The 24,422-nt window shown below is 34.2% G+C and overlaps 2 protein-coding genes and 1 non-coding gene across 6 annotated transcripts; 1 reads left to right on the forward strand and 2 right to left on the reverse strand.

Moving 5' to 3' along the window:
* Positions 1-315: 315 nt before the first annotated feature.
* On the reverse strand, positions 316-14,058 carry LOC140821535 (probable methionine--tRNA ligase). Of its 2 annotated transcripts, XM_073182034.1 has the most exons (17): positions 13,876-14,058; positions 13,077-13,221; positions 12,297-12,450; positions 11,980-12,135; positions 11,526-11,756; positions 11,239-11,382; positions 9,979-10,069; positions 9,750-9,856; positions 9,557-9,671; positions 4,715-4,833; positions 4,544-4,609; positions 4,228-4,356; positions 3,995-4,138; positions 3,761-3,881; positions 1,482-1,720; positions 1,264-1,365; positions 316-758 (listed from the first exon to the last, which is right to left on the reverse strand). In XM_073182034.1, the coding sequence occupies exons 1-17, from the start codon at positions 14,003-14,005 to the stop codon at positions 528-530; spliced, it is 2,424 nt and encodes an 807-aa protein (XP_073038135.1). In that variant the 5' UTR covers positions 14,006-14,058; the 3' UTR covers positions 316-527. The 2 variants fall into 2 exon arrangements, with proteins under 2 accessions (XP_073038135.1, XP_073038136.1); XM_073182035.1 differs by lacking the exons at positions 316-758; positions 1,264-1,365; positions 1,482-1,720 and adding an exon at positions 2,635-2,838.
* Positions 14,059-19,759: 5,701 nt separating this feature from the next.
* Positions 19,760-22,557, forward strand: LOC140821539 (alkaline ceramidase-like). Of its 3 annotated transcripts, none has more exons than XM_073182040.1 (3): positions 19,760-19,917; positions 20,868-21,200; positions 21,792-22,557. In XM_073182040.1, exons 2-3 carry the CDS (start codon positions 20,947-20,949, stop codon positions 22,303-22,305), a joined length of 768 nt encoding a protein of 255 aa, XP_073038141.1. In that variant the 5' UTR covers positions 19,760-19,917; positions 20,868-20,946; the 3' UTR covers positions 22,306-22,557. The 3 variants fall into 3 exon arrangements, with proteins under 3 accessions (XP_073038141.1, XP_073038143.1, XP_073038142.1); XM_073182042.1 differs by having other exon boundaries at positions 19,761-20,342; positions 20,378-21,200; XM_073182041.1 differs by having other exon boundaries at positions 19,761-21,200.
* Positions 22,558-22,940: 383 nt separating this feature from the next.
* On the reverse strand, positions 22,941-23,023 carry TRNAY-GUA (transfer RNA tyrosine (anticodon GUA)). The gene is given in 2 exon segments: positions 22,941-22,976; positions 22,987-23,023. It is a non-coding gene; the product is annotated as a tRNA-Tyr (tRNA).
* Between the last annotated feature and the right edge of the window lie 1,399 nt (positions 23,024-24,422).

Here is a 24,422-nt window from a genome sequence, read left to right on the forward strand (position 1 = left end):
TCCCAACACAAACTTTGCGATAATGATTTTGCATAATAAGAAAAGAAAAATCATAATGATATTGAATTTGTTTACCATTTAGAAAAGTTAAAGTAAATTTATAACATTTTTTAGTTGTGTAATTTTAAATGTATTATAAATTTAATGTTATTATGTTGAAGTTAAAATATGTAATTTATTATATTGATACCATAGAATCCGCTTAATCGCTGATCTTACGTCTGACTAACGCATAGAGAATTTTAGAACATGGATTGTCTTCAAGAAATTGAGATAAACTTCAAGCCATTTTTTACAAGATATATCACAACAGAGTAAAACCAAAGCTGTGTTCATATCCCTAGAAAAATGAAAATTTGTTATACACCGTGAACTGCGTAATTTATTACAGAAATAATATGTGATTTGCACTTTCATGCTTGTTTGCAACAATCGAAATAAATTAAGGTTTACTATAATTTTTTTTAAAAGGGAAATCTCAAATTTCCTCTATTTTGCCTTAAATCCGAATGTTTTGAAAGCTCAACTTACCTTATTGAGCCTTCACTAATTGATGAAACTCTACAAACACCTGCTGATGTTGTAAGCGGCAAATCTTTGTAACAGGCTACCAACTCCCTGGAAGTCTTCAAATCCGCTTGAACAGTTTCCCAAACTTTCTTTTTAGGGTTCAATACGTCGTCCGCCGAACCTTCGAACCCTTGGACTGTCACCCTTTCACCAACAGGGGCGTCTGGGGGAGGTTCAACCAACTCAACCTAAGCAAGTAACATCCATGTGAAACTTTCAAAACTGCTTACTTATTTTGCAATTGCCACGGGTAGAAATTACTCTCGTAGTGATTATTAAATACTGTACAATGTTTTAGGTAGCCACGGCTGTAATGTTGGCACATGGCAGCACTGAAACCAGATGCAGGGAACTTTGCTAGCAGTTAAACTAGTTTCACTTTTACAAGAAAAACTCAATGCATCCGCTTATTAACCACAATACAGTTTGCCCATGAGTGATGAAGACCCAAAACAATGTCCTCTATTGTAACAAAAAACAAGTCCTAACATTTTTTTAGGGGTCATAACATTTTTGAACCACCATGCTTTTGAGAAGAAAAGATCAAGGTATGTCAAAAGGAATGGCATGATTTCCTTGGCCAGTTTCAGTCAAAATAGACATCCAAATTCCAAACCAAAAGAAACGATGACAAGATAAAATTTCATGACACGGACAATACGAGGCAATAAGTAATGGATGCTAATTTCTTACCATCGTATGATCACTATTAGAAGCCGCAAGGACCATAGCTTCTGACTTTATACCCCTCATGACTGCAGGCTTCAAGTTACAGAGAACACATACCTTTCGATTCTAACAAAAATCATTCTTTCAAATTGTGAGTCAATTTAGATTATCACTCATTAGAGTGCTGGTATATTCATTATTGTACATATAAAACAAGACTCCACAAAAGAGAGAGAGGGAACCTGCATCTCTTCAAGGGGAATGTACTTGACCAAGCCACTAACAACTGTGCGAGGCTGATCTTCACCAATATCAATCTCTTCGACATATAAAGAATCAGCATCAGCATGTTTTTGAGCCTTTACAATGAGACCAACACGAATATTCAGTCTACTTATGGAAATTTCTGTTTCAGCAGGAGATGAAACCTTAGGCTTCACCTCAGCTGATTTGTTTGGCCGATCCTTCTTTGTTTTTCCATCTATAAAGAACAAAAATAGATTGTAATTGAGCAACAATAACCTACATTTTGTACCTCTGTCACGAGTTGATGTCCACATCAAATACGAGTACAAAAAAAATTACTTCTGTGAAGCATCTGATAAATGCAACTTCAACTATTACAGTTGAGAGATTTAATGAAACAAAACACTAAAATTTTCAAAAAATATCACTCCTATGTACAACGTTACATTTATACTTACTGAAGTACAAGTTGGAGAAGCTTCAATATATTCTCAACTGATTTTAGCATTCTAGTGATGAGAAACATGAAAATGACAGCATATCAAGTTTCCATCAATTTAGTGTAGCATAATTTCTGAAAAAAATAACTTTATTCAAGTTCATGGAACTCTTCCTTGTTATGTATAGAGAAAATTATAATGGTTCGGTCAAGACACTTTTAAAGACTTCATGCATTAGGAGCATTGATTGGGATCTTGAAGCCTCTTCATTAGTATTATTCAACACTAAGTCATAGGAGGACTCTTTACATAATAAACCCAAATGAAACAATTGCATAAACTATATTCTCTACAACTTTTTCATTTCTTTTCCTTTCAGATTGTAGATCTCTCAGCAAATGTCTTCTAACCTCGTATTCTATCACATGTTTTTACTCTTCACTAAACGTCTTATTCTCTGGCATCTGCTAGTGGGCACTGGCTGAAAAATAGCATCCAATAGAGACTTTTCAAGTTTATCTCGAGCTACTAGAAGTTGCATGATAGTTAAAGCTAGAACTGAATAGTATGTCATCAACATCTTTTGGTAGCACAAATCATAAATATTATCATAAGCTCCATTCTTTTAGCATGCATCGTACCAAACTAATCAAGCTTTAGTGAAAGGGAGCAAAGATATGTCAAGACACGAAAAAATTCCACGCAGTACTAAGAAGAAATTCATGTTTACTTTTCTCCACCCCTGTCAAATTTACATTAATACATTATCTTCGAATTCTTCTCGCTAATATCAAATAACACTAACATATATGATGAACTATTTTTAGAAAGCAGGAGTGATGGACGATAATGATCTGTCTCTCTTCAACATAGATAGCTCTCCTCTTCAATATTGTCTCCTAAATAAGATGCCCTACCATAAAATGCACAAGGCATCAAAGGCATGTTTATAACTTCACAAGCAATAACTGCACTCTAAGATGATTATTACTTGGAATATCATAAATAATTACACCGTATTTGGTACTTTGAATCATTATGTGATGTCATGAATCAGCGCAGAATGATATATCTAGAATATATACTTGAAAGTCATGACGCACAAATCAATATCAAATAATTTCCATTTGTTTCTTGCCAGGCATGACACAAGAACAGCCAACACATGCAAAAAACTCCAAGCTCGTCACAGCGTGAGGAACTCTCTAGCTACTCACAATGGCAATGGCACCACCACTGGTAAAGGCAGTGCTTGAGCGGTTTGGAGTTGTGGTATTTAAGGCTTAAATTGAGGGAGGAATTCACGGGTGAGGCTTAGGAAGAAAGTAAATGAAAACAAGAATTTAACAGACTGAAACATTCATCTTTCCTGTGTTCGTATCAGCGCCGGTATTATTCATTCAACCCGCATAACAACCACATAAGAAGTTGATTAGCGTAACTAGCATTATTATTAGTTTTAAAAAAATGATCCATATATTCATTTTTCGGTTTAGAAAATATCGTGAGCTGGTGTTTGAAAATAATAAACTAGGAAGAAATAAATAGTTATATGCCTCATTCATCAAGTACAACCGTACAATTACAAGAAACAGAGAAGAAAACACAGCAAAAAAAAATTCCATTCACCACATTTGCAGTGCACCACATAAAAAACTGGTTATAGAGCACCTCATCTCCACAATATAGGACAAAAAATGAAACAATAACAGATGAAAGTGCAGATTTTAAAGAGAAAAAAAAGTTTAAGTGCAGAACAGTTTTCAGGTGCACAGTGGAAAGCCAAGGAGTTAAAGGGTCATTAAATTAATCAAAAAACAAGGAACGAGCATAACCTGATATCTTTGTTTCCTTAAGTTTTTCAGAAATTTTCTTGGCTTCAGCTTTTGCTTTCAAAATCCTATCAGCTTGACTTCCAGAAAATTTGTCTTTATAGAACTCTACTTCTTCGTCTTTCTGCACATTACACAAGGGCAGAATCATATAGAGGGAGGAAACAAAACATGATAATTACTCCAGCTACATTGATTCAAAAAACAAGCTGCCAAAAAGAAGTGAATGAATAATACCAGTTCTCTGAACAAAGGTGCCGGGGTTCCAATTCTATGACCTGAAGGTAGAATCTCCCAGGGTCTTTTAACTTTTTCAATATCACCTTTTTCGTCAGAAAGTGAAACTTGTCCTTCAAGTGGTAAATTCAGCTGTTTAAGCACCTACACAGTCGTGGAAGTAAATGTAACACAACAGTGTAACGATGCAGCATCTCATCTGGAGATTGAAAAAGTATATGGGGTCAAATTACCTCAAGGGAAAATGATGGCATAAAAGGTTCTAAAAGACATGCAAGAAGATAAACCAATCCGGCCGCAGTTTTCATAACCACAGAGCACGAAGCTTGATCCTCTTTGTAAAGCTTCCAGAATTGGCTTTCCTACATGGTAAAATGCGAATATAAGTCTGATGTTTCAACATGAGAGCCATCATAGATCCGTTGGCCATGGCAGAAAATAATCAGGACCCCAGTTAAACAAGAAATAACCTCATAAAACCTTTGCACAATCAATATATAGTTAGCAAACAAAAGATTAATATCTTTAGAGCACGTCACAGGGATATACTTGTAAATAAGCATTTCCTTCACCAGAAATTGTCATGGCAATCTTCAACCCTTGTTTTAATTTCACCTGAGTCAAGGTGGTTAAAATGTAAATCATTGCGGCATAAGGTCCTTCAAAAGTTCAAGTCAAAATTACGTAACAGCATAATTAACAGCGACATATTTTGATTACCTTCTCCATAGCTTCTATATACTGATCTACATAATTATTAATTCTTTCTCCCAGAGTCATGGTCAATGGATGAGAATACACGTCAGGAGCGTCAGGAACGATAGAACCATATCCGGAACCTGACGTAATAAAAGAATATATGAAAAAGGTTGGCAGGTCCCCTCAAAAAAGTTTGAACAGTGAATCAATCAAAGGATACCATCTACATCATAGTACTGAGCCTCAGGGCACACATTCAAACACTGATACTCTGTTAACTGCTTTGGCTTTAAAAATATTTTCCAAGGGTATTTTTTAGTGGTTAACAAAACATCATTCACAAGGAAGCTTAAAGAGGCATTTTTTATGTATTGATTCTTAATAAATTGCAACATGTTATTATCAACCAAAAAATTGTAATGCACGTGTTAGGAGTACAATCTAGTATTTGCACTTTAACAGATCAAATGAACTATATATATTGAAATATCTTTTCCCAGAGAAGAAATATTTGTACAAGGGATAATTATCCCTTCACCCTAGCAACGCTAGTAACAAAACTCTCGAACAATAACTGCATGCATATTCCCTTCCCTCTCCTCTCATTTTATTCTTCTCATTTCCCCTCCTTCCACGTGAACTGTAAACACCTATGGGGCTTCCTGAATTGGGCCTTATCTTGTTAAATATCTAGGCCCAATTGTAACCTCCTTAAGATTAGCCTTGTCCTCAAGGCTAAGAGTTGGTAGTTGGGTTTTAAAGTTCCTTTTTTGCTTGGCTCCAGAATTTCAATTTGATAACATGTTGTCAACTTGAACTTCCACTTCTATGCGTGATTTTTCAAACACAAAAGCGGCTGGCTAACAGTAAGCAATATGTGGATATAGAAAGGTAAAATCTTTCAAAAGAGATGTGGGGATAAACTCTTCTTGTTCCTCGTCGAAGGCCTTGGCCATGTCATCAATAAATTCATGTCACTCTGCCTTGTGATATGTCACCAACTAAATGCTGAAAATTCTCGTCGTTGCCACATATATGCTCCTAGATTTCAAGCATAGCGTCTATTAACAGAGAAAGAGCTTTATCAAAAAGCGTTTTTCATTTCCCTTTGTCTGGTTCTAGTTATGACTTATGCTTTGGAACCGTTGGTTACACCTGTTGCCAAGTTGGTAATGAGCCTTGGACTTTGATTTCTCTACTAAACATGCCTAGTTAATAACAATGTTGAAGTAATGGTAGTAACCTTGATTAGGTTAGGTCCCTGAACTTCCCCTTGCTGTCTAGACCGTTCAGGCATTACGAACACAAAGGAGTTTTGACGAATTCATCGTCATCATAGCACATTCCAGCTAGTTGCGGGTCGGCTACATAGATATTAGTTCTCCAAACTAAGTAAATATGTCACATGTCATCTTTTAAATCAAAATTTAAGATATCCTCCTTAATCACCTTTTATCATTTTATCAAAGTTTTCAATGACTTACCCCTTTTTCTGCTTCTTTCCTTACCCTGTCAATCTAAGATATATTGGATTGAGGGTGTTTAGTCTCCCCTTCACATGATCAAACCATGTTAGACGTCTCTGTCTAATCTTATAATCTAAGAGGTTACACCTAGATAACTCATAATCCTTTCATTCGTAACTTTATCTTTGCCCGTTTTGCTACACATCTATCTTAACATATGCATCTCTACTTTCGTTATCATATGCATATGTAGTCCTACAGTGGCCCAACACTCTGAGCCATAAAGCATCGTTGGTTGAACAATAGTCTTATAACAAGTTCCTTTCGATATGGCAAGCATCGTTCTATCGCATAAGACTTTTGATTTCATCCACAATGCTTTAATATCATGGTCTATATCCTCTCTAATGTCCCCCCAGTCTTTTGGTTAATAGAACCTAAATTGTGAAAAGCTTCACCCTCCGGGACTTCTTGACCTACAATCTAAATAGGGCTACTCATTCGTCTAGATTCAGGACCAAAGTTACAAGCTAGATATTCCGTTTTTGAGCGACTAATTCTAAAACATTTATTCTCAAGAGTTTCACGTCATCTATCTAATTTTGTATTTACACCTTTAGTTTCGTCTATCAAGACAATATCATCTATAAACAATATACACCAAGCTACCTCATCCTGAATATGTCCCGTCAACTCATCCATAACCAAAGCAAAGAGGCAAGGGCTTAAAGCCGATCCTTGATGAAGTCCTGCTACCACAGGAAATTCACATGGCATTCTTGTAACAGACCCAACACTAGTTACGACACATTCATAGATATCTTTAATGATCTCGATGTAGCATTCAGGCACATGCATCCTTCTATGTACCCACTAGATTAATTCTCTAGGCACTCTATCGTAGGCTTTCTTTAAGCTCAAGAAGACCTCTTTTGGGTGGAAAAGCAACCAATGTTGTTGTCCACCCATTCCTTTCACAAGAACCTTTACTCCACAACTTTCCCGTAATTGACTTCATTATCAAAAGATTAACTTCTCCAAATTCTTTCTCGATCCCCTAGAAAAAACCGCCAACCTTCTTCACTTATTTTTCTTCTTGTAATCCACTTATCCCTGGCATGGTCAGTAAGCAATAATAGTTTTGATCCCCAAGGATACTCCCAACATAAACAAACATATTGCCTAGAGTCGTCCTTCCTATCATATTTATATTCTTGACAGTGTAACCAATAATTTTTGTTACTTTGTATGCTGCCCCAGCCACTGAATGCACTCCAATTATTTTCCAAATCGCATCATATGCGATGGAGGAGTAATCGAACCCCTCTCCAGCTATCAGAACCCACAAAAGAGGATACACCATAAACATAAGCTTACATGTGCCTAGCATAAAACCAGCATCTTTTGTACCTATTCCAGAAGCAAAACGATCAACCACCCCAGCAGCACCTATATTGTATTCTTCCACCAAATTCAGCCATAGCTTTAGGGATTTGGAGGTGCAACCTGCTTTTCTTTCAACCTTTTTCTCATTCATTGATGTGAACCTCTGCCGCCAACCATACCACCAACACCACGGCCAACCACAAGCTAACTCCGGCCACCCATCTTCGACCGACCCCATCCCCCTAGCTTCTATCGAGTTCTTCCTCTGTCCGACTAGTGGATTGTGGCGCATATGCATTGATTTCGCTGGCCTATAACAGCTCTTTGGGCCCCATGGATTAAAAGCTCAAATATTATTTACAAACCTAGCCCACTCCTGACCAGCTCAAACTTTCTTATCAATGGCCTGAAATAATACAATAACTTGGGGGTCTGCTCCAACCAAACCCTATCCCCTGAGTGCTAAGTTCTTCTTTCCTCCCAAAAGTCCAAACCATCTGCTCACACAAAAACCAGAACCACATGGTGTGCACGCCATCTTTCGGCCCAAATTCTTCTTCTTGTATGGCCCACTGGATTAGCCACATACCACTCACTCCATCGTGATGCCCTGGCATCCATACAGCAAGACCTTTCCACGAAGGCGTTGCCTTATCTAGAGGTTTCTTCTTAAACCATTGGAACCAAGGATGTGCAGGATCATTCATAAAACTGAACATGATTTCTGATTGATTGATCGGGGAACCCATGGTTATTTTGGAGAATGGTTCAGCCTCGGATGCCCTTCCAACTAGGTATATTCCAGCAATCTCAGGTATAACTCCTTGTTTGAGAGCCTGCTTCTTCTTTATCTCTATCAGGTCTTCTTCAATATTTTTCTTGCCTTCAATGATATGCAATTCTCTGCTAAGAATTCCCCCGTGGCATTAACTCCCCCAAAATCCGGCCGTTCAACCTCTTTTATGATTTTTCCTGCGTCCACACTGCCTTGATCATTCTCTTCATCGGTCACTTTCACCTTAACAGCTTGCTTTTGGGATTTCTTTCCCTCATTGTTGAGCAACTGGCTATCAATCTTGTCCCCCACTTCTGCCCTTTCTTCTCCTCCAATTAGCTGCTCCAACCACCTTTTGAAGTCTACCAACTCATTCACAGTTTTGCCTATTGAATTCAAATTCTCCTGTAATTCCAGCACCATCGAGTTCATAATCAGCACCATAGAATTCATTTTATTCGCCAAAATCAGCACCCTGTCTTCCAATGCATCAATCCTTGCATTCAAGAGTGTGGTTGGCTTCCCAACCGAGAAACCCAGTAGGTCGTACCAATTTGTTACGGATACAATCTAGTCTTTGCACTTTAACAGACCAAATGAACTATATATTGAAATATCTTTCCCAAAGAAGAAATCTTTGTACAAGGGATATTTCTCGCTTCACCCTAGCAAAGCTAGGAACAAAACTCTCAAAGAACAACTGAATGTGTATCCCCTTTCCTTCCTCTCGTTTTATTCTTTTCATTTCCTCTCCTTCCACGTGAACTGTAAATGCCTTTGGACCTTCCTGAATTGGGACTTAATCTTGTTAAATACATAGGCCCCATAATAATTGGGCCCGTAAAAGCACACACCAAAAGGAAAAAGCTGCGAAAATTTGAAATTTCTTCCACTCTCTACAGCATTAACATGTCGATAATTTATATTAGAAATTCATGGATAGTGGTAAAGTGATGCTCCCCAAAAGATTCAAGGCTGTTGTTACGACCACAAGTAAAATGACAGGAACTAAACTATATATTTTCTGATAGTAAATGACTCAACTGAATACAAATCCTACTAATGGAATCAAATTAAAAAACAGTTAAAAAAGAATACTCTCTAAGCTTCAATACAAAGTCTTTAAGAAACCAACCAAGTCTGAGCTATAATCCATAATAGTCTTCAAGAAATCAATTAGGTATTTCCAAATGAGAGCACGATTTCAAAAGTTCTAAAAGAAATAAGGTACGCGACCTGGGTCCTTAGCAATGAAACTCAAGACTCTGTTAACGAAATTTCCAAGATTGTTCAACAGCTCACTATTTAACTTTGCTTGCAAGTCAACCCATGTAAACAACGTATCCGATACCTATCAATTAAAAATTAAGCATTCAGTCATCCATTATATAGGAGATGTTTTCAAGGTACTTCAAGTACAAAGACATACCTCTGGCCTATTTGTCAACAAATAATACCTCCACGCCTCCACCGGAATGTTGGTGTCTTTTGCATCATTCCCAAAAACTCCAATCCCCTTGGTCTTGGAAAATTTTCCTACACAAAAGACAGTGAAACAATTCGATAAGGGTGAATATTTATAGGAAATTTTGAATTGAGGGTATTATCTATTCCCAAGAAAGTATACATTTGATTATTTGATACATTGGATAAATAACCTGATTCATAATTCAAGTATTCTGTAACACTAATGGTTCTCATCAAAGTCCAGTTTTCACCAGTTCCGAGAAGTGTAGAAGGGAACATCACCTGAAAAGTAACAATAGAATAAACAAAGCAATATTACACCCAAAAAAATGAAACGTAGTTTACTAACCCTGTTAACAAAGGATTGCCACCAAATAACCAGGTCAATGAAGTTAATGTTAATGAAGAAGTAAGATTCGAAAAAGCCATCACCTCTCCCTACCAAGTGGTCCACACCCACGAGAGTAAACAAAGAAAAACTCACCTCCATGGTTCATCACTTCATCCACATGAAAATTTTGGTTTCACAGATTCAATATCAAACAACTATTACCCAAATGAATAGGGTGTAGCACCGAAATGTTGTTGCAGCACTTGCATAGCTTTAATCTACCAATTTTCACAACAATAGTATAATAAACACGGAAGATGCTGAATACATAATGTACAAGCAGATTAGTGATTGTGCGATCTGTTGGAAAAATCTAAACCCTATTACTAAGAAAAGGAGTTATTGGATTCAAAGTTTATAATATTGGAACTTCAATGTAATCAATTTATACATCTACCTTGAATCACTACTTCTCTATTCAATAGCCAACATAGTTTTCTTCTATCCAAAAATATTTTAGAAACCTAGTCCAATCCCTCAAAAAGCATTTCACATGCCTAAACTGACTACTCTTCTGCAGAGCACTCAAGTTCAACAGCTTTGCTTTGTGAGGAACATGGTCTTGGTCTAAAATCTCTCATTTACCGTTGATATCAAATTGACAAGAACTCCTTTTTTCCCATCTTGTTAAACACCATCCAAACAAAAGAATTTTCACAAATACTTTCTAGAAGCTCCTAACAAATAAACACTTCAATCTATAAGTAATTTACGATATATCGCATTTATGAGCATTGACATTGTATTGGTGCCTGTATGAGAATCATTAGCAGAAGTGACATCAGTTATAAATCCAGAGAGAGAAAAAATCACCAACTAGAGATATGCTCAGTGCCTCAGCAGGAAAGAGGAAATATCACCAAATAATATCCATGTCAGATTGGCTACGAACGAATCAGTAGCCAGTTACCAAGAGAACAATCATGAAAACCTTTAAAAACAACTATTAGAAAAATCCAGCAAAAGACAATGATTTCTGATGATGCTTTACTTATATGTCACAATATACTATGCATCAAATATTACTTAAACAGCATAACTTAAACTCATTTATGCTTACAGTATGAAATGGCACGTTGTCCTTGCCCATAAATTGGTACAGTTCAACATTTTCAGGGTTCTTCCACCATTTCTCCCACTCAGTTGTATGGCATGCTGTGATTGAAACATATCCAATTGGCGCATCAAACCACACATAGAAAACCTAGTCATCAAAACAGAACGTGTTATACGGAAATAATGCCAATAATGCGCATTTTCGTGATTGAAATCCATTCCAAGGTAATTTAAACTCTGGGCCCAAATCAAAATTTATATTTCAACACAACTCTTCTCAACTAAATTCACCTTATCCTTAAATTTCTCAAGTGGAACCGGAACACCCCATTTCAAATCTCTAGTAATACATCGCGGTCTCAACCCTTCTTTGAGCCAAGCATGTGTTGCTTGGATAGCATTCTGGCTCCACCCTCCAGCCATGGACATGTTGCCAATGTATTCTTCTAACCTATCCTTCAGCAAAGGAAGCTCAAGGAACAAGTGATCTGTGTCACGAATATGTGGAGTACTGCGACAGACCTGTACATGAAGCAGACTCAAATTTTTTATTCGACTCCCTGCAACTACTGAACTGCTTAAAATTAATCCTAAATATATTCTTTTTTCACTTTTTCTAGGTTAGAAGTTTGTGTATAACTTGCACCACAATGCAATTAAGATCAATTTTAGGACAACTCAATGTCACCAAATCATTGATCCAAGACAATTATGTGAGTCCGAGGCAACAGTTTCATTAGCACACCTTGCATTTCGGATCTAGAAGTTCCGTCGGATTTAATAGCTTTCCACACTTTTCACATTGATCTCCACGAGCAGAATCATAACCACAACCCGGAGTCGGACAATTACCATCTACAAGCCGATCAGCCAAGAATCTTTTACAAGTCTCACAATAGAGCTGCATGAAGACATCATTATAAATGAACTTCTAAATAATGTCAATTGGTTAGAGAAACATATCATTACATTAAATTATCGCATGAAGCACAGGAATCACGAGCAACGGATAACCATAATAAAATCCCAGAGTTGGAAAAATATTCAGGAATTATCATGCACCTGCTGCATTGTGTTTTCAGAGAGCCAATTATTTTCCAAGAGCTTCTTGAAAATTTCTTGACAAACTTCAGTCTGCTGCGGACTTGAGGTGCGCCCGAACTCATCAAAATTTATATTAAACCAGTCATACACTTCTTTATGAATAAAATGATATCTGCCGTTAAAAAAACAGAGAAAGAAAAATTAGAACAGAATAATGAACATATTGCTTATGGGCAAAATAAAGTACAGTTTCATATGCTGGCTCAATCGTTCATCATGAGATATTTCTTTCTTCGCAATGATGTACACTTATTTACAACAAGGAAAATGATAGGTCAGTTTTCAAATCAGGAAGGCTGACTTCAAAGCTCAACACAATTGGGGATGGCACATAAGGTAGATCTTTGTTAACAAATGAACTATAGGCCCTATCTTTTATTTATTGACCTAAATGGTGGTTATGAAAATGCCGTCCTATAAATAAGCATCAGAGTCCAATGACAGTCTAGACTTGATACTTGAATTGGCAACAACTATTTGAAAAGGCCACAACACGTTAAAAATCATAAAATACTAACATCACATAACAGAAAGAGTGTTTTTATTCAAAAAAAAAAATCATTTTGCAATTACCAATGACAAATATTGATACAAATCCCCTTTATTCATCCCAAAAAAATATTCATTAAATTCATAAACCCGTGGAATACTAAAAGAATCATGAAAAATAAATTAAAAAAAAAGCCACAGATAACAGTCAACTAATTCTTTAACATGAGTTCAGAATGATAAAATTACTTGTCACAAATTTCTTTGGGAGAACACCCTTCCTCCATAGCCTTGGTCTCTGTTGCTGTTCCGTATTCATCCGTACCACAAATATATAACACATTATACCCTCTAATTCGGCAATACCTTGCAAACACATCAGCGCTCAACACACCTGTTGAGAAAATAAGTGAAAATAGCAATCCCTAAATAAAATTCACCATGCCTGGAAACATTTCTTTGCAAGCATAACTGCGCACAAGAAATGAGTTTATCCAACCATCATTCCATATATGTGTATAGACTTGTTGGAAACAGCGAACACACAAAAAATATAGGGAGGTAAAAAAAACTTTGATGGTAGAGGTACGGGATCCACTGAATTGAGGTCCTGACTTAATAAAGTAAGCGGTAAATAAATGAAAGTTTCTCTGATTCTACTTCAAGACTTCAATATATTGGCAACATCATGTGAACATCTTCATAACATACCAAGCATGACCGTTATTCGGTTAATAGCACAACAACAAAAAAACAAATTTATCACGATTCACCACATCAATAAAGACATGCGCAGCTAGAAGCTTGCACATCGAAAAGGAAAAAAATTATAAACTCAATGTTCCAGATAGGGTGCTCCGATAAGCATCATTCAGCTCTTACAATTTAGAACATATAAAAAAAAACGAGTTCAAATCCAAATAAATTAGACAGGAATATTTTAATTATAATTCCAAAGCTTCAAAATTTTCGATACGAACATAATTCACCAGATACTTGCTGAAAGCTTGCAAATTTTAAACATGCATAGTGAAATTGTAAAAATTACATCCGATGATGTTGCCAAGGTGAGGAACGTTGTTGACGTAAGGCAAGGCGCTGGTAACGAGTATGTTTCTCTTTCCAGGTATTGGCAGCTTCGCGGCGGCTGAGCCGGCGGCGGCGGGATGGTCGCCCATATCAGGATATCGTGGACTTTTACGCAGTGAAAACAAAACTTAACTATTGGGTTTAGGGTTTGAAGTTTTAATCTTTTTTATTTTTTTATTTTCTTTTTCGTGTGTAATAAATATTTATATTTTTAATCATATAAATGATTTTTCATGTTTTTTATTTTGAATAAAGTTTATTTTTTTATTAATTTATTGGATGATGGATTTCTGAGTTTGAAATTATATATTCCGAAAAAATTGAAATTATTTTACATATGGAAACAATTTTTTCCACTTCTATTGTATTATAATCTATCAATATATTTTGTCACTGTGAGGTATATATTTATATTGAATTTTAATATATATAATAAATATTGTGTTAAATATAATAATTTTATGTCATTTTTTATTCAAAATTAATTTTGGGTTTTATTTTATTTTTAAAATTATGGTTATTATTTATTGTGAAGGTGTTTTGAATTTTGGTTATGCTTATCTTTTAATTTAAAATTTTATACAAAAATCATGAAATAGAATTTTACATACAATGAGAAACATGGGTATAATGATTTATTGCTTGAACCGCTTGCCATGAGTACGAGAAAATACACACATTAGTAAATACGTTTTGTAAACAAAAATTCATCCCAGCTCGAATAGCTTCAACTCTTTGTCTTTAATTGAGCCCGAGTAATTTATTAAACAACATTTGAGCACCAATAACAAAACTTTTTGAATCACGCATCACTACCCCCATATTAATTTGGTTACGCAACATCAACCCTCACATCTACGTTCAAACGTAGTTGATTAAAAATATATGGTTTCCATAATTTATCGGATTGGTTTTGTGTCGCTGCAACTCCGCTCCTTCCCGTTAAAAAGGCACATTGTTCTCTTCCAGCAAAAAGGTAGCCCAGTCAATCTTGATTGCAGAATTCTCATGCGAATTGTCATTGAGTGTGCTTGCAATATTCAAACCAAATCACTTAGAATCATCATAGCAAATAACTCCATCTCCTCTTGCGATCAAGCCATCAATAAAACAATAGCACACTTTAGGTATTGTTTTTTAAAATAATTTTAAAAAATAAATGTCGCCTTAAAAGTTTTGTGGTTTTTTATTTTATTCTTTTGAGTTGAGGGAAAAGATTATTATAATTAGGCCTCGAACTCAATAACATGTCTAACATTTGAGATATGATGTCAGAAAAACTACAAGTCATTAGTTTTTTTTTTAATATTCACCAACAAAAAAATTATTCTTTTATTCCGATCGATAGTACTCATTAGTGTCAGTTTTATAATAGTGGTTTACATTTTCTCAATTTCACATTCATTTAAAATATAATGAGTAAAACTTAATTTTAAAATTCTTTCCAAAAGAAAAATGACATTCTAAAAAGTTTAGATGATACAACCCTCTTAATTTCATATTCGTAATATTTTTTTAAATTCTCTATCATATGTATTTAAAATTTTAGTTATATAAAATATTTTTGAGTTTTAACTCATATAAAAACTTATTTTTTATTTTAAAAAATTATGAATGACAATTTCAAATATTTTTATATGTCATTTCTCACTCATAAAAAAATATTATAATACAATATATAAATTCTCGAAACGAGTTATAAGATATAATAGTTTTAAATAAGTTTAACAAAACATCCTATAAATTATCGAAAATTTCGATTTTTAATGAAATATATATAGTTTCATGTGAAGTATCCTAGTTCATGGACGTCTACAAAACTACAAGTGGTGAAGATGTCATATAAATAAATAGTATTTCTTTATATATATATATATATATATACAAAAACTTGTGTGAGACAGTCTCACGGGTCTTATTCGTGAGACAGATCTCTTATTTGGGTTACCCATGAAAAAGTATCACTTTGTATGCTAAGAATATTACTTTTTATTGTGAATATAGGTAGGGTTGATCCGTCTCACAGATTATGATCCGTGAGACGGTCTCACGTGAAATCACTGAATTAACTAGTAATAACATAGGGGCAAAAACAGGTGTGAGACGATTTCATGGGTCGTATTTGTGAGACGGATCTCTTATTTGGATCACCAATGAAAAAGTATTACTTTTTATATTAAGAATATTACTTTTTATTATTAATTTTGTAGGATTGACCCGTCTCACAGTTATGATCCGCGAGACGGTCTCACGTGAGACCCACTCATACATAGGACATAGGTATTTTCGTTTGTTACTAATTATCTACATATTTATTGCAAGCATGTATGTTTATGTAATTTTTGAAAATATTTTTTAATGCAAAATTCTAAATTTAGTCGTGTTACTATAATTAATAATAATAAGCATAATATACATGGAAAAAATACATTTTTTTGTTTTAAATTTGTACTTTGCAATCTTTCTATTTTTTTAATCATATTATCGACCACTTTACTGTCACATGTCACTAATTTACAATTTTTTTTATTTTAGTACTTTTTCCACCAGATTTTGACGTGACATGACGACGTGTCACCAAAAAATTGCTGAAATTGTTATGGAAATCCATAAAAATTAGTTGTACAAGCAAGAAATGTGTGTATGTTAATATTGGCTGTTGTGACTCCCTTATACTAACCAACTCTAATGTCGTTGTATGTTTTAAAGTTAACATCAAATAAAACATGAGTTTATAATTGATATTAGAGTAAGTCTTATGTGAGACCATCTCACGGGTCATAATATGTGAGACGGGTCAACCCTACTCATATTCAAAATAAAAAGTAATATTTTTAGCATAAAAAGTAATACTTTTGCATGGGTGACCCAAATAAGAGATCTGTCTCACAGATACGACACATGAGACCGTCTCACACAAGTTTTTGCTTTGATATTATATACTGATAAAGTCGTAAATTCATTAACATCTATTACTATATATTAAATTCGAGACATTTTATGTATAATTTGATTCATCAATGTGATACCTAAGTCAATTACATATCAAACCTATAAAGTTACACATCTATTTCTGTTGTTAAAGAGAGAAAAAGACGTCAAAATCAAAATGACACTCTCTCCGTTAACTCATTGAATTCATTATCACCTCAAATTTTAAAAATGCAAAAACCTTTTATCAACTTTTTATACTCCACATTATTAATGTTTCTTAATTTTTGGCAAAAACTTGTGTGAGACGGTCTCATAGGTTATATTTTATGAGACAGATCTCTTATTTAGGTCATCTATGAAAAAATATTATTTTTTATGCTAAGAGTGCTATTTTTTATTGTGAATATCGGTAAGATTGACCCGTCTCACAGATAAAGATTCGTGAGATCATCTCACAAAAGACCTACTGTTTTATATATATATAATATAAAAAGTAGCGTATAACAGACAATTATTACTCCAATTTATTGTGATATAAGATATTATTAAATTAATTAACAATCTACATATTAAATTTATTACCGAAATGAAGAAAAATATGTTTGCCATGCTTAATTTTTATTTACCAAAACATCTTACAAAATTTTTATTTCCAAAATATCCTATATTGTACAAAATATTTTGATTAATTTTTTTTATATAATTATTAAAATTACATGAATATAACGTGATAAAAAAAATTATTCCATCTTTTTTTTCTTTACCATGTTTCAAAACACGTATATGTATCGCACTTTAAGTGTCTTTTTTAAAAACAATTTAATAAAAAATTAATATCTAATATAAAACGATTAATTAATTAAATTGTTACAAGTAGTCACTGGTAACTTCTTTTGACGTTTTCAGAATGTTTTGTCTTTTCCAAAATTAAATTAAAGAAAGCGCAAATAAAGATTGCGACTTTATGACATAAAATACTAAAGTCGTCACTAGAGGTGGCAAGTTCATTTATTTTAGTAAAGAAGCTTTAGCCCCCACTGACAATTTACTTTTCTTTTTCTTTTTTTTTTAATTAAAAAAGTGGCAAAGTACCGTTGTCAATTTTTATATATATATATTTTTTTATTACATATACCAACTTATCAATCCTGGAAGCAGTTCTGTCGATGCTATCTGTGGGGATAGTGCCCTACATAATCTGGGCCATTGATTTTAAAGAATTTGATGGACCCCGCCTATGAATTGGTGGATCCCGCATATGTGTGGTTAAAATTGAGCCTTTGATCTTCTCATGGAGCAGTGTCCTATAAAGTACGGTGAAATATTCTCCTGGAAGCAAATTCACATCCAAAATTGCGACGGTTTGTCTAATTTCGTTTCTCTGTTTTTCCATAGTGAAGAGTAGAACAAGTTCGAGATGGCTCGATTGCATCAATAAAAAAAATATGGAAAAAAATTAAATATTCATAGGGGTTTAAAAGTTGAAATTTTATATTCAATTTTATTCCACTCGTAAAAACAATTCACCCGAAGATCTTCTATTCATAATCGACGAATTACACCATATTTAGCCCCGTGCGATTTACTTGGCATGAAATAATATATTTTTCTATGTTACATTTGAAGTGTTTTCTCATCCTACGAAATGTCAAAATTTTAGGGCAAAAACTTGTGTGAGACGGTCTTACGGGTCGAATTTGTGAGACGGATCTCTTATTGGGTCATTCATGAAAAAGTATAATGTTTTATGCTAAGAGTATAATTTTTTATTGTGAATATGGGTAGGGTTGACCCATCTTACAGATTAGTATCAGTGAGGCGATCTCACATAAAACCCACTCAAATTTTAGTTGTCGAGTCATCAACATGTTATATCAAATTATATTAAAATACGATAGACACACATGATATAGTGGATTTGGATACGAGAGAGCGACCAACACGTGAATAATAACAAAAACAATAAGACAAACCATATTTTTATACAATTCAACATTTATACACACGTCAATATAGCACCAACTAGCTTCGGAACTAAGCTAAGTATTTATGAATTTGCTGCAAAAGATTATGCTAAAAATACAACTTGCGCAGCACTCTGATTCTACGCTACAACCAGCTTGCATAAAATTAACATATAACGTGGAGATGAAGTGTCAAACTTTGGCAAATTGAATTTCTTTTAATGAATTTTAAAATTATATTTAACATACTGCCAATGGAAGGATTATATAATTAATTTAATCGACTTAATATTTGAATTTTTTTTTAAAAAAAGTACAATTAATTTAAGTCGACTTAATATTTGAATTTTTTAAAAAAAAAACGTACTTTTTTTTTAAAAAATAAATAGACAAAAACTTGTGTGAGACAGTCTCACGAGTCGTATTTTGTGAGACATATCTCTTATTTGGGAATTAATGAAAAAATATTATTTTTTATGCTAAAAGTATTACTTTTTAGAGTGAGTCTCATGTGAGACCGTCTCACGGATCTTAATCTGTGAGACGGGTCAACCATATCCATATTCACAATATAAAATAATACTCTTAGCATAAAAAATAATATTTTTTCATGGATGACCCAAATAAGAGATCCGTCGCACAAATATGACCCGTGAGACCGTCTCACACAAATTTTTACCTATTTTTTATTGTGAATATCGGTAAAGTTGACTCGTCTCACATATAAAGATTTGTGAAACTGTATCACAAATAACATGCCCTTTTAGATATTCTTTGATCTTTGATGATATGTAATTTAATGTCATTAAAAACTCATTAGATCAAGTGAATTGTTTGTGGATTAAATGAAATTGAAAATAAAAATTTCGATTTCGAGTAAAATACGCACGCGCCTGTTTAATCGCGTGAGGAACACCTCAAATCGGGTCAAGTATCTTGGACGTGGAAGATATGCGGAATCCTTTTGAAACTCAAAACCGTCCCAAACCTAATACCCATATTTATTCATTCCTCTCTCGCATGAATCCGTACCGAAGATTGTAAAAAGTTCCAAGGGTTTCTGGGTTGCGTGCCGTGTGCGGGAAGCTGATCTGGATTCGGAGGTACATGTTGGGATTAAATTTGTTTGTGCGCGCTCGTGATTTTGCTGTTGGCATTTTTCGATTATGTACCGAATTTATTGCGTTTTTCTGTTACCGATATAGCATTGGATTTGAACGATGAGATTTAATTTTTTGGATGATTTCTGTAACTGGGTTTTTTTTTGTACTGAACATGAGGATTAATTGGAGGACTTTTCGAAATTGGCATGGTTTGTAATAGGCCCTTTCTCATCGATGGATCATCCAAAAGAACGGAAAATGAGATGAAATGTCAACTTTACAATTGGGATCCTGGTGGAAGTTCTAGGTTTAGTTTCAAAAGTTTAAAAGACACAGATAGTACTGTAACCTTGTTATGCTGCTTGGATTACCCAGGATCTCAATAATCTGTTTGTTGTAGGATCTTGTTTATTAAGTCGATATATGTTTCAATGCCTGAATGTTTTCTGAAGCTGGAAAGTTTCTAGACAATCAACTTATTTGCAAGAGATGCAAAGTTTGTTTAGTTTTGAGTGTTGTTTATTTTAAGAACTAATTAAGCTGCCTACTTTCTTGGAAGATGGTTAGGAATTGAAGTTGTGGATGAATATCCTTGCGACATCTAGATCTGATTCTTTATGGTTAAGGGTTGAAGGATATGAGTTCCTGTTTCTCGGTTTTACCATGTATATGATATGAATCAATCCCCCTGTACACAACATTTTGCATCTATCATTTTGATAATGTGGACCCCCCTGGTCTTCAATGTATTACATGAGACTGTTTGTCATTTTTCTATTGGATTGTGATCAATGAATAGCTTTATCATCTTTGTTTAATTTGTAGCTTTCAGTTCCACATTGTATTGTGTTCTGTTTTCTTGTGATGCACATATGCGTCATGGTTTAGGTGATTATTGTAATAGATGTACTGTGTTTATTTTGCGTATGCTGCATGGTTTTCATTTGTAGGGTTTGTGGAGAGTTCCAGCATTCTGATAAGTTCTTTGAAGGGGTTAACTGTTAAGTATTTGGGCCCACTTGTTGAGAAATGACTGGTGGAGTGTCGAGTTTTTGGGGCCCTGTCACGTCAACACACGAGTGGTGTGAACCTAATTATACTTACTCTTCCTATATTGCTGAGTATTTCAACACAATCTCTAATGTTCCGTGCATCATTTTAGCATTCATTGGTCTTGTGAATGCATTAAGACAGCGTTTTGAGAAAAGGTTTACTGTCCTTCACATATCAAATATGATACTTTCCATAGGCAGCATGTTGTATCATGCCACACTACGGCGGCTGTAAGTTCTCAATTTTTTATCAATGACTTCTTTTACTCTATATATGAATTATTATTTTTCTTCGTTCTTGATTTAATATGTTTAGTCTTTTACCTCAAAGCTATATCTTAGGGCCAGAAATATGAGTAGTATCTGATCATTCATTTGGTTCCTACTTCCTAGGCTATGTCATCCTGTAGATCAATTGTATCCAGGATACCTAAGGGTGTGCTTAGATTGATACACCATTTTATTGCATGGACCAATTTATCAAATCTACCCTTTTTTTTTAATTTATGCGGACACAATGGTTATTATGATGAATTTAAAATGAAATGCACTCAGACATGTGTGATTGCAAAGTCATTATTCAAATTGCTTCCAATCAAATCTCTCCCTCCCAATGAAATCCTCCCGTCCAAAGCGCAACCCAACTGTATTATCCCTGCATTGTGACAAAATGATATACTTTAGACCCCACTTAGTTCTTAAACAAACAAAAGCACTCTTGACGTGAAAAAGGTCACGTATTTGACAAAATAGTTTGAGCTAGCCACAATTTTCACCCTGCCACAAATTCCTGTTTGACAATCATTTGGATTTCAATTTCAGGCAACAGCAAGGAGATGAAACACCTATGGTGTGGGAAATGCTCCTTTATATCTACATTCTCTACTCACCAGATTGGCATTATCGGAGCACAATGCCCACTTTCTTGTTCCTTTACGGCGTGGTCTTTGCTGTAGCACATTCAGTAATTCATTTCGACATCGCTTTTAAGCTGCACTATGGACTGCTTTGCTTTCTTTGCATTCCTAGGATGTACAAGTATTATATTTACACACAAGACAGATCAGCTAAACGACTTGCTAAGTTGTATGTCATCACTTTGCTGCTTGGGACTCTATGCTGGCTGATTGACCGTCTTTTATGCAAGAAAATCACAAGCTGGTACTTCAATCCTCAGGGCCACGCAATGTGGCATGTTTTAATGGGTTTCAACTCATACTTTGCCAATACGTTTCTGATGTTCTGCCGTGCTCAACAACGGGAATGGAACCCGAAAGTAATGCACTTTTTCGGAATTTTTCCCTATGTGAAGATTGAAAAACCAAAGTCCCAGTAGAACCTACAACTCATTCGAACCATGCCTCACACGTGGGAGTCGGTACGAGCATGTTACTTGCTGTCTAGCAAACGCTAGTAGTCACAACTCATTTTTGTCCTTGTCTTTCATCCATTTGAAAATTGCAATTTAAATTACTTAGTAGGGAGTAAGTTTGGTTGATTTGTTTAGATTTTGACATTATAGCATTTCGGTGATGTACCATATTTATTAAATATCTCATAATAGATTAAACTACATATGATTTATTGATGTCTAAAAATGTTATTTGTGACCACATGTAGATATTGTTTTGTGTGTACCTCGCGGAGTAAAGACTAAAGAGCAACTTTTCTTTCTTTTTAGTCGGGTGAAACGTAAAGATGGAAAGATTATTCCTTCATAAATCTCAAATTCACTGCTATCGTACTTAGAAACGATTGTGTCAAAAACAATTATGATTAATAGATACAATGATTTTAATGTGCACTTGGATGGTAATATTTGAATATGAGAGAAGATTTTACTTGTAAAATCAGGATGGAGGAACTTCGGCCAAACCCAATCTACCAATAAATAAAAAAAATATGTATATATAATATATTATGAGGAAAATAAACAAGTAACAAAAATAATGAAAAATGAAAAAGCAAAAATCCGACCTGCCGGATTCGAACCAGCGACCTAAGGATTACAGCACCACTACAGTCCTCCGCTCTACCAACTGAGCTAAGGTCGGTATGAACAAAATGGCATACTCATTACAATATATACAATTACTAATAGTAAATTACAGAGTTTTTGGTTGATAACTTATTTTCAAATACCTATTACATCCATATTGCGTACCTAATTGCTGTATGAATCCTTGCAGATCTAAAATATTTCTACAAAATTAAATGTAAAATTAATTTTCTCAAAATAATTATCAAATACTGATTGTGTGTCTCATCTCATGAGCCATTTTATCAAGTATTCCACCAAAATATTGAGATAGTCATCCTTTTCGAAAAATCAAGAGGTGAAATTACTTATAGAAAGTTTTCTCTAAGTTCTCATGATGAACATAGACCAATTTGTTGTATAACGTAATACGGTGAATCTCAGCATATCACAAAATTTTTAGCATAATTATCACATAAGCTAGAAAGGCAAAACTATATTTGAATATTCAAAATCATATCAACAAGAAAAACTTAATCTTGAGAAATAAATTTAATAAAGAAATTATATTTCTCTTCATTTTCCACGAGGCTCCTGTTGTTGAGGATGTTGGAACAACTTGTTTTTAGTCATCAGGTATTATTATCCTGCATTCCCCCCACATCAATCAAGATTTTTATAAAATCGATTCCTTCACGGATTCAATTTGGTGTCAAAAACAATAAGTTGGGGTGTGGATAGAATTTCACCTTTCAAAATGAGTAATGTTATTTGTTTTTCATTCTATGTTGCACATACTTAATTTTATATATAAATTTTTACATAGTTTACATAACACGTATATCCATTTTATGTATGGTGCATGAAGCTAATCTGGTGGGATTTTTAAGGGACTATAGAAGAACGTGCTAGTTTGAGGGGTTCGATTCGATTTTATTCAAGAAAATTGGTTTATAATCATCTTCGTTCGAATTATTTTAATATAATGCTATTTTTTTTAGTAACATCCATATTCTTCATGTTTTTTTTTTATCTATATTCTAAAAAAGAATTATATTTTACTGAAAACATAGCTTGAAAGTAAATAAGAATGCAAGAGAGAACATGCTGTGTAAATAATGGAGCTAAGTTGTTCGATTCGATTTTATTCAAGAAAATTGGTTTATAATCATCGTCGTTCGATGTATTTTAATATAATGCTATATTTTTTAGCAGCATCCATATTCTTCATGTTTTATATCTATATTCTAAAAAAAAATTATAATTTATTGAAAACGTAGCTTGAAATTAAATAACAATGCAAGAGAAAACATGATTCGCTGTGTAGATAATGGAACTAAGTATTCGTCTTGGGCATTGAAGTTACTCCGCGCCAAAACTTCAATCAATTGAATTCTGGAAACTGATGCTTTCTCTGTCGTACAAGCCATTCTTAAGCTGCAAGTGCATTCGCGAGAGACCTTCACCGTTCAAGA

This window comes from Primulina eburnea, unplaced genomic scaffold (assembly GCF_022965805.1).
Source record: "Primulina eburnea isolate SZY01 unplaced genomic scaffold, ASM2296580v1 ctg625_ERROPOS2042916+, whole genome shotgun sequence".
NCBI classification, from domain to species: domain Eukaryota; kingdom Viridiplantae; phylum Streptophyta; class Magnoliopsida; order Lamiales; family Gesneriaceae; genus Primulina; species Primulina eburnea.

Coding starts and splice junctions, on each gene's coding strand:
- LOC140821535 (XM_073182034.1), bottom strand. CDS start 14,005: ATGGGCGACCATCCCGCCGCCGCCGGCTCAGCCGCCGCGAAGCTGCCA. Junction 10,070..11,238: donor ACAACGTGCCATTTCATACT/GTAAGCATAAAT, acceptor GTTACTTTTCAG/GTGATGTTCCCTTCTACACT. Junction 3,882..3,994: donor CACCTTTGTTCAGAGAACTG/GTATTATTCATT, acceptor TGTAATGTGCAG/AAAGACGAAGAAGTAGAGTT.
- LOC140821539 (XM_073182040.1), top strand. CDS start 20,947: ATGACTGGTGGAGTGTCGAGTTTTTGGGGCCCTGTCACGTCAACACAC. Junction 21,201..21,791: donor CATGCCACACTACGGCGGCT/GTAAGTTCTCAA, acceptor TTTCAATTTCAG/GCAACAGCAAGGAGATGAAA.